Source organism: Octopus bimaculoides, chromosome 6 (assembly GCF_046866305.1).
Source record: "Octopus bimaculoides isolate indiv1 chromosome 6, ASM4686630v1, whole genome shotgun sequence".
NCBI classification, from domain to species: domain Eukaryota; kingdom Metazoa; phylum Mollusca; class Cephalopoda; order Octopoda; family Octopodidae; genus Octopus; species Octopus bimaculoides.
Window position 1 is genome coordinate 99584792 of NC_142933.1, and position 10628 is coordinate 99595419.

The 10628-nt window shown below is 36.0% G+C and overlaps 1 protein-coding gene across 4 annotated transcripts in view; it reads left to right on the forward strand.

Annotated features, from left to right (window-relative positions):
- LOC106875711 (alpha-actinin, sarcomeric) overlaps nt 1-9267 on the forward strand; it is a 147923-nt gene extending 138656 nt beyond the window's left edge. For all 4 annotated transcript variants that reach the window (XM_089354357.1, XM_089354358.1, XM_014923958.3 and 1 more), the window contains exons 16-23: nt 616-693; nt 861-1016; nt 1718-2002; nt 3504-3557; nt 4620-4688; nt 5637-5795; nt 7187-7345; nt 8459-9267. In XM_089354357.1, the coding sequence (XP_089210483.1) occupies nt 616-693; nt 861-1016; nt 1718-2002; nt 3504-3557; nt 4620-4688; nt 5637-5795; nt 7187-7345; nt 8459-8617 (1119 nt within the window). In that variant the 3' untranslated portion in view covers nt 8618-9267. The remainder of the gene's footprint in view (nt 1-615; nt 694-860; nt 1017-1717; nt 2003-3503; nt 3558-4619; nt 4689-5636; nt 5796-7186; nt 7346-8458) is intronic.
- Nucleotides 9268-10628: the final 1361 nt, after the last annotated feature.

The following is a 10628-nucleotide window of genomic DNA, read 5'->3' on the forward strand; positions in this document are numbered from 1 at the left end:
AGCATGGGTTGGACGATTTGACTGAGGACTGGTGAAACCGGATGGCAACACCAGGCTCCAATCTAATTTGGCAGAGTTTCTACAGCTGGATTAGATTGGAGCCTGGTGTTGCCATCCGGTTTCACCAGTCCTCAGTCAAATCGTCCAACCCGATCTATAGGCAAAAAATTATTCTAACATTTTACCGAGAGAAAAGCTTTGTATGCAGTATCCTTCAGCGTGCATAAGCCTTAGAAATATTGAAATAATTTTGGTTGTTGTTTCAAACAGTACCAAAAAGTATCTATTCCATATTATGAATATTATATGTATATTTGTATTCTATGCACTAGCAGTAGGCATGGAAATTCCACGGCTCATTTTGTGGTACAGTGTCAGCTGCAAACATCTCCTCACTTGCTAATAATATCCTGTCATTTCCTTCAAAATCCTCCAATTAATTTCTCGGAAATCTTGTCCATTCCCTTCACTCATGTTTTCTCTTCTAGCTTATGCAAAATATTCTCAACCTGTCATCATCATTCCTGTTTTGCCTTCTTTCTTGTTTAACAAGTTTCAGTCTTTTCCTGTTCACTTCAATTTCTTATAACTAATTGTATAATTTTTCTGTTGCAGCCATTTAACAACTGGATGGATGGTGCCAAAGAAGATTTAATGGACATGTTCATTGTCCACACCACAGAAGAAATCAGGGTAAGATTAATACAGTGCTCATACATCTATATATATATCAGTCGCAACTGATTTCTACTCCTCTGGTCCCTCTTCATGAGCCCTTAAACTTTTGCTTTTATATTCGATTTTATATTTTTCAAATGTGATACTTAAATTTCTCGAATATCATTTCTTTTATTTCCTAGGACCTTATCTGTGCCCATGAGACATTCAAAGAAACTTTGGGTGAAGCAGACAAAGAGTTGAATACGATTGTTTCTCTAGAAAACGATGCTAACCGCCTTGCTCAGGAGATTGGAATTGGTGTTCCAGAGAATCCATACACTACTCTTCATGTTAATGTAAGTGTCATCTCCAGCTCTTTTTGCTCTCTTTCCAATTCAGTAATGTAACTGGAGGGTTAAAACCTTTCTTGTTTCGAAATCATCTTACCTTCTTACATCAGTTATAAGCTCTTTTCACTGTGTGACCATGACCTTTCTATTCCCTAATTTAGTTTTCTAAGTCTACAAGAATAAAATTAGTTAAAGACTAGTTGATTTTATTTCCTACATACTTAACCATACATGCTATAGAGTAAATTCAGATCTCTCTTCCCCTTCATATTTGCCACATTTTAAGTAAAAAAAAATTCAGCTCTCTACTTTTGTCTGTCTATGTAGCCTGTTTGGATAGACTCAATCTACCTGTTGTTTGAATTCAGATCCCCGTCCCCTCGTCATATAATTAGTGTATCAAGCCGAGTAGAGTTTAGCTCTTTCTCTTCCTCCCTCAAGGTATCTCAATAAACATATTCTCAAGTCTACTCTCCAGAATGGTCTCTGGATTTTCTACCTCCAGCCTCACAGTAACTTGATAATTAAATGCAAATCTTCCTCTTCTGCACACTCACTTTCTCTCTCTCTCTTCCTTGGCATATGCTTTTCATATTCCCCCTCTCCCTTTCTCTCAGCATATGCCACATAGTTGCATGTCAATCATTTTCTAACTCACTTGAAATGAACAAGTTTGTCTTAAAGATAACTCTGTCTGTCCCCTGCAGGATATCACCCATAAGTGGTCTGAGGTGAGATCATTGGTACCACAGAGGCAACAGGTTCTCAAACAGGAAGAACAAAAGCAAATCAACAACGAACGTCTGCGACAACAGTTTGCTGCCAAGGCCAATGAAGTTGGTCAATGGATTGAGGTGCAACTAGACTCTGTAGCGTCCATCTGCGTCCAGTTGAGAACTTCCCTTGAAGACCAGCTCGCCAAGTTACAACAATATGACAAGGTTGTTGCTTCGTACAGACCAAACATGGATGAACTGGAGAAATATCACCAGGTGAGCTACAATTTTTCAACCATATCTCTGTGTGTGTGTGTGTGCATATGTGAATGAAGTGTAATGAGGAGAAATGAAATGTTGTTATGGCAAACTGGCAGAATCATCACAGTACTGGAAAAAATGTTTTGCAGTATTTCATCTGAGTTCAGATCCTGCCAAGGCCAAGTTTGCCTTTCATCCATCTGGGGAGGTTCATAAAATACGGTACAAATCAAATGAAATTAACTCCTTTTCCCCTCTAAATTGCTGGCCTGGTGCCTTAATCAGAAACCATTGTTAATTCCTCATGGTGAAATAATTTTGCCCTGTTATTGTAAATATAAACATTGTCTTATCCATATTCTTGTGGCAGTGATGGTAACATACTAGTATTGATGATGATGGTTTATTGGAGCAAATAATACCAGTTTTGAATGGAAAGTTGGTACTGGCTCTGATGACTGTTTTTGGTGGTGGTAGCGATGGGGGTATCATCATCATCATCATTTAACATCCATTGTCCATGTTGGTGTGGGCTGGACAGTTTGACTGGGGCCGGCATGCTGGAAGGCTGCACCAGATCCCAGTCTGATTTGGCATGGTTTTCGAAGGCTGGATGCCCTTCCTAACGTCAGCCACTCCAAGAGCGTAATGGGTGCTTTTACATGTCCCACAAGATGATTTTTTGTTGTGCATGTGCATGAAAATTTGCAAAATATGTGCAGATGCAATGAGTTAACTATTACTCAAATTTCTTCAACTGAAAAAAAAATTCAGTTTCATCTTGAAATCTTTGTGTGTGCACTGATTGCAAAATGTGTGCATGTGTACAAGTGCACAGCTTAGTGGGGACTGCTGTTCTAATAAAATCCTTTGTATTCTATTGATATAATATTAAATGTATTATTTAAGGTGGCAGAATTGTTAACATACAGGGCAAAATGCTTTGTGGAATTTCATCTGCTTTTACTTTTTGAGTTCAAATTCCACCAAGTTTGACTTTGCCTTTCATCCTTTAGGGGATTGATGTAATTGACTCATTCCCTCCCTCTGAAATTTTTGGCCTTGTGCCAAATTTGAAACCAATATTAAGTGTATTTTTTGTCTTCTGTCAGTTCTAATATATTTATTTATTTATGTATGTGTGTGTGTATACACACACACATACACGTATATGTACATATTGATATATTGGATTAGATTGCCCATGTTCAGCCCACTGCAAGATGAGGGCCTCAACATGTTCTCTCCCCCAGAGAATGGCTTGAGATGATTCTGGTTTCATGAGCCTAACCTGCCACACTGGCTTGACATGGCTTGGCAGAGGGATGCAGTTCTTTTCCTTGTACTCATCCCCAGTAGTAGTTAAGTCAGTTACACACACACACACATATATATATATATATATATATATATTTGTGTGTGTATCTTACGTAATATGTGTGTATATGAATATAGAAAGTGTATTTCCCAGTATTATCTCATAACATTAAGTAATAATGTTTGTTTTATCTTACAGCTTGTACAAGAGGCAATGATATTTGAGAACAGATATACACAGTATACTATGGAGGTACGTAACATTTTACTTATGTCTATCTCTCCCAGTCACATGATTGATCTGGTGCGGGGTGGTGTGGTGGAAATCAGTTTCCCATTTCTTTAGCATTATAAATGTATGAGGTGTAGTCAAAGAGTATCTGGCCTTTGGCCAAAAACAAGTAATATGAAAAAAACTCACCGTCTTGATTTAGTCTCCTTCAAAATATTCACTTTAGGAGTCTGCACACTTCTGCCAGCGTTCCTGCCTCTGCTGGAAACATTTCTGGAAATCACTTTTTGGGATGCTGTAGAGATGTGCTGTCGAATTTTGCTTAATGTCCCCTGTTGACTCAAATCTTCTCCCTTTAAGTGTTTTTTAGCTTTGGGAAGAGCCAAAAGTCTTATAGATCTATGTCTAGGGAGTAGGAAGCCTGACAAACAAGTGGTGTGTTTTGCTTGACGAGGAATGCTTGGATGATGTGGGTGGAATGAACTGAACTGACACATGGCCGATTCCAGCTTCGGCAAAAATCTCCTCAATAGTCACATGACAGTCTTCATAGACTATTCCTCGAACCTTTGCAATCATTTCGTCATTTCTGCTAGTTGAAGTTCTGCCACAACATGGCTCACTGTCCACTGAGGCGCAACCATTTTTGAACCGGTTGTACCACTCCTTTATTTGTGTTTTCCCCATAACATCATTTCCAAAAGCCTTCTGAATCTTCTTGATAGCCTGGGCTTTTGCGTATCACGAAGTTTACGACAGAATTTGATACAGTATCTTGCCTCGACGCACTCAGTCATCTTAACTCAGAAAGAAAAATTACACAGCACACTCTTGACGTCTGTACTCAACACATCACTGTGGGCGAATTGCACTACCTACAGGCATTTTTGTGCATGCTCAGAAGGACATGGCTACCTAATACCCATGCAGATTTTATTTGTGCATTGTTATTTTGTGCAAAAAAAATCAAGGTCGGATACCTTTTGACTACACCTCGTAATATTATATGAATGTATAGTGTCTCAGTTTATTGATAGCATTCTTCTCTGGTGATATTTATTTTTGTTTTCCCTTTATTTCTAGACTTTACGTGTTGGATGGGAGCAGTTATTGACTGCCATTGCCAGAAACATCAACGAAGTCGAAAACCAGGTAATTTTTTCATCTTTTTTTTTTTTTCATCTGTAAGTTGAGCAATGAGAACAATAGGTTCTTCCAATGTTTATGTTTCGAAGCTCAAGCAAGGAACCAGTCTGTTTTTATGCTAATCAGAAGAAGCAGTTAGTGGAGAATATATACAGGGTGTCCACAAAGTCTGGGTACATGTAGTAAATAAAATCATAACATAAACGATTAAATATAAGAAATAATAATTTCTTAAAGTATGTGTTAAGCCCCATGTGGGTACATGTAGTAAATAAAATCATAACATAAACAATTGAATATAAGAAGAAGTATGTGTTAATCCCCATGTACCCAGACTTTGTGGACACCCTGTATATAAACACAGCCATTAAAGATTTCATTCCCTGGATAATGTTCTGAGTTCTGAATCCTACCAAACTCAGCTCCGCTTTTTGTCCCTCTGAGGCCAAGTAGTAGGTCAATATGATCGACTGCTTTCTTCTCATTGAAACAACTGACCTTGTGACTTGACTGAAATATTTCTTTTGTTCAAATATATTCTGCAAATTTGATTGGGAGGAGAGGTCATCGTAAAGTTATTTTAATTTTTATAACATCATTTCATTAACACGTTAACTGCCACACTTACCACTGGTGCTTGATTGCAAACTTCATACAACCACCATATTGAACCACCGGTGGTATATCTTCATAATTTGAGAAAATATTTTATTCTGTGTCTTTGACATGGTTTCAAGGATATTTAAATAACATGAGCGCTACATATGAAATATTGTGAAAATGCAAAACAAATTGCATTTCCTTGTAATTAAAGATTATGCAGAACAGGCAGTGGCAGGTAATGAGTTAAGAATACTTTTATTGTCTTTGATATATTGTTTTTTTTTTTGACTCCTCCTGTTTCTGTTATTCTATTCTTCCCTAATGCAATACAATGTTTTTTTTTTTCTGTAGATTCTTACCAGAGATTCAAAGGGTATCAGTGAAGACCAGATGAATGAGTTCCGTATGTCATTTAATCATTTTGACAAAACTCGTAGCAGGAGACTTGAACCGAAAGAATTCAAAGCATGTCTTGTTAGTTTGGGTTACAAAATCAGAGATGATAAACAGGTAAGTTTTCTTTTGGTTCCTTTACAAGAGGAAAAGTTAATATGATTCTACTCCATCACCTGTTAATGCAAGTAAGTGTTGAGCTGTTTTATTCTTGAGACATGAATTATTCCTAATCTTTGAGAATAATTTCCAATGAATAGACAGGCTAACAGCAGCAGGAAATTTAACTTTTGTTGGGTTGATTGCTTTACAGATATCTAAATCTTTTTTATATCAACCCCATCTAAGAGTACTCCTGGTTCTTAGATACAAAATTCATGTTTTTAACCCTTTAGCATTCAGATTATTCTGTCAAATGTAATAGCTTTTTATTCACATTGTTTTGAATAATCATAAATTATCTCATAGCTTTGAGAGATCAATGATGTGATTGTTTACTTTTAGAATGACATTGTTGGGTAGGTGAGAGAAACTGGATTTGGCCAGTTTGAACATACAATAAGTAGAATATTTGGGCCAGATGTGGCTGGTTTTAATGGTAACGGGTCAAAGGGATTTACTTCAAAATCACCCAGAAATTTCTTGTTATGTTTCAAAACATCAGCTTAATAATAAGTTATTCTGCTGAATTTATCATTATTTTTTAAGTTAATTTAAACAAAGGCTGTGTATTTCAACAGAAATATGGTTTTAAAAAAAAGTGGGGGGGGTGCTCATATTTCACTTGGTGAAGGACCCAACCATATCTCATACACTGATTTCTGTTATAGAGGTTGGAGTAAGTATCATACCAATGTTTGATGAGTTTTAAATCATTTCAACAAATAATAATAATAATTATTGTTGTTATTATTATTATTATCTACACTGCCAAAAGTATACAATTTCAATGGAAATGTGAAGAAGGGTTAAGCAAAATGATGGCTGGGGAGATTTGAAAACGTATGTTACTTAAGAGTATCCTGTACAATCTGGCTATGAGAAAGAGTGTCGATTGTTTGGAACATAAATGGAAGGGTCAGTTTGGTTTTTAATTTTCCTGTTCTTTTACATATGTTAAAGCTAGCACTGTGATTGAAATCAAACTGTTTAGTATTGGCATTTTGACATTATTAGATAGTAGTTTGATGATTATTAATAAAACATGTCTGAAATACTTTGAGAGAGGGCAAAGCTAACATGGCTGTTGATTTTGTAAGTAAATAGTTAAAGGGAGCCATATCTAATATCCATTTCCTTTCTTCAAGATATTAAAAAAAAAAGAAGTCCAAGAACGGCTATTACTTTAATGGGGATTCTATGATTTATCTAGTTTGGTATTCTGATAAATTGTCGAAAACTAACATAACAAATTCACTTTTGATCTTCCCTCCACCTCATTGTAGGAGACATTTATTTCTTACATACAAGACATCATTTAACCAATTACTTTTTTTTCTTTTCATCAGGGTGAGACTGACTTCCAACGAATTATGTCTATAGTTGACCCGAATGGCTCTGGTTACATTACCTTTGATGCTTTCTTAGACTTCATGACAAGAGAAACAGCAGATACTGACACTGCAGAACAAGTTATGCAATCTTTCAAGATCTTAGCTGGTGACAAAGTGAGTGATTATTTCTAACACAACAAATCCTGTCATTGTATTAAAATCTATTTCAATCTGTATACCATGTTTGATGGCATCTAAAACATATTCTGTTTTTTATCTAAAGAAACATCTCTAAAACTCACCTCAAATGCTATATGCAAAGTTGGATTCCCCATAAGCAAATTTTGTCCCTGTTTTAATGCACTAAAAACTGTATTTCCTGAATATGTGCTGCTGAAATTAGGATGTGTCTCTGTGTTTTTTTGATGCCATCAACAATGGTAATACTGATCGGTCATTTTTGATAGTAAATTGGTTCTCATGTCCATCTGATCTTATTCTGTAATCAACGTGATTTCATTGTATATTTACATTATTTACATTCGACGGATATTTGTCCTTGCAAATATCTCCTTTGAGTAAAACCACCAATAGAAGAGAATATGACCAAAGACTGTGTGTGCTCCATCCTATGCAGCTGCGGTAGGTCATACAAAGGCGAAACATGCCGCCCCCTCAAAATAAGGGTAGACGAACATCGCAAAGCTGTGACACAAGGAGATATTGATAAATCAGGTATAGCTGATCATATATGGAAAAATGGAGAGACCCCCCCCCTCCCCGTGAGATGAAGTTAAAATAATAAACAGAGAATACCACTGGAAAATAAGAAAACTAAAAGAAGCAGCACATATGCTAGGACACAACAACATCCTAAGCAGATATGAGCAGCATATGTGAACCGGTATTAAGGAAGGCTAGGAAAATATTAAATTTATAAGCCGTAAAATTCACTCCATAATTGCCCATGGGCATATGGCATAGTTGTTAAGAGCATGGGCTACTAACCCCAACATTCCGAGTTCGATTCCAAGCAGTGACCTGAACAATAACAATAATAATAATAATAATAACATTGAAAATTACCTTAGGAATGAGAACCCAGGTTCGAAATTTCCCTCAGACACCTGAAGAAAGCTGGAGGGTATATCAGCTGAAACATGTTAACAACAAACAAGATGAGGACAAATATCCGTCGAATGTAAATAATGTACATAATTCCTCATCTCTTAGATATAGAACTTCATTGTATATTGTCTAATAATTTGCTTGATTTTTGTTTTTCAGAACTATATTACTGCCCAAATTCTACGTCAAGAATTACCACCAGAACAAGCTGAATACTGTATCCAACGGATGGCACCTTACACAGGTCATGATGGTGCTCCTGGAGCACTTGACTACATGTCCTTCTCAACAGCCCTTTATGGTGAAAGTGACCTCTAAGTTTACTGAACTCTCTATGATCCCTTCTTTACCTCCTCTCACTTTAACTGCTATGATCTCTCTCTCTCTCTCTCCTTCTGTCTGTCTGTCTCTCTCTTTTTCTCTCTCTCTCTCTTTCTCTATCTGTCTCCTTTTCTTCTTTCTCCCTTGCTTTTGGCTGTGTAGTTGTGAGTTGTCACCAGCAATCTGAAACAAACCATCTGACAGACAAACTGTGTGAAATTAATTGTTTGGCAATCAATGACCAACACAAGATAATGAACTCGTGCTGCACACTTACAAGACATAAGTCAAAGCAGTGGATGTTGTGATAAAAACCAGTGTGGAAAATACCATTTTTTTATATCAATTCATGCTGAAATATAATAATAATAATAACAACAACAACAACAAGAACAACAACACTGACACATTCAATATTCTTTTGCCCTCTTCCTGCAACCTGAAATGAACCAAATTACTTTCCTTCCATTAATGACAAAAGAAGACAACAGAAAACAACAACAACACCAACAACAACAAACACTCTAGCAACATTTTAACATTCAGATTGTATTTTTGTATCTCTTTACAAATGCCAATCCTTTACTGTGTGTAGCTTATTTCCTGTCTTAATTGCTAAAATGAAATACATATATTTAATTACTATTTGACAGATTTTGATTTTGTTAACATTGACTCTCATGAACACTACTACTACTACTACTACTACTACTACTACAACTACTACAATTATCAACTACAACAGTTGCCAAATTGGTAACTGTTTCTGCAATTCAGACTCTAACAACTATTTGGGAGACAATGATAGCAGCATTGGTGCTAGGAGGGTGTGACTTCGGGCAGTAACGATATGGTTCAGTCACTGATTTGCTACCCTCATTATTAAAAGTCTGATAATAGCTGCCAGCTTAGAGAAATAGTTTGGTTCAACTCAACTTCTGCTGGCAGATTCCCACAGTTGATTTGTCTTCAATAGATTCTAAGATGTACTTCTCTACTAAATAGGATCACTGCTAACTAATAGCAAAAATGTAGTAAATTAATTTTGTTTCTCTCCTTTTATATAATACATATATATATATATATATATATATATGTCCTGATATCTTTTCTTCCTACATTGTTTTGTGAAGCAGTTATCAGGATTTTCTCGTGTCTCTCATAAAGAAGTTGTGAGAGTTCTCGTCTGTCTTCCATGAAGAAAACTCATCAGAGCTCATCTCTTTCTTGCCCTCCATTTAGCAGAATTCTTACAAAATACGAAAGAGATAGGTTTAATTTTCTGATATAGAAGAAGAAAAATGTGTTGATTTAATAGTGTCAATATTTACTACTGATTTCTAGTGTAGCTAACTTTCTTACTCATCCTAAGCACATTTAGCTGTGGCTCTGCTTGTCTGGTATATGTCTTGAGGAAAATAAATGGCCCTTTTAATCTAATAAAAAAGGACTCTGTTATCAATAGTGGATGTCCTAACAGACAAACATTATTACCAACTGGGACTGGACACCATTTGTACTGCAATGGCAGCTGTGTTGCACCAACAGAAGAAATAATTACAGATTTACAAAGAAATGTTTCCTTTGGGTCGTTTCTTCAGCACTGATTAATGTGCACGTATGTGTGTGTGTGTATATATTTATGTGTGTGTATGTATATGTGTGCGTGTGTATATGTATTTATGCATGTATGTATATACACACAAACCCGCTCACATTTTTCAGTTGGAAATGGTTTTCCTAAGTGATTATTTGAAAAAAAAAGAAAAATACAATCTGTCTACTTTGTGTCAATCTGCTACCCACTGGTTGCTAACATTTATAACAGTACATCGTATTATTCTCTACCTATAGCCCTGTCTGACCATCTTCTGTCTCTTACGCAGGAAATGTTCAGTGTTTACTAACATCAAGTGGAGAAAAAATACAGATATAAAATGATTTGGAGGAAGTTTTTGGTTCATTCTCTTTTCAATTTTATTTATTTTTATATCTTTTTAATGAAGGG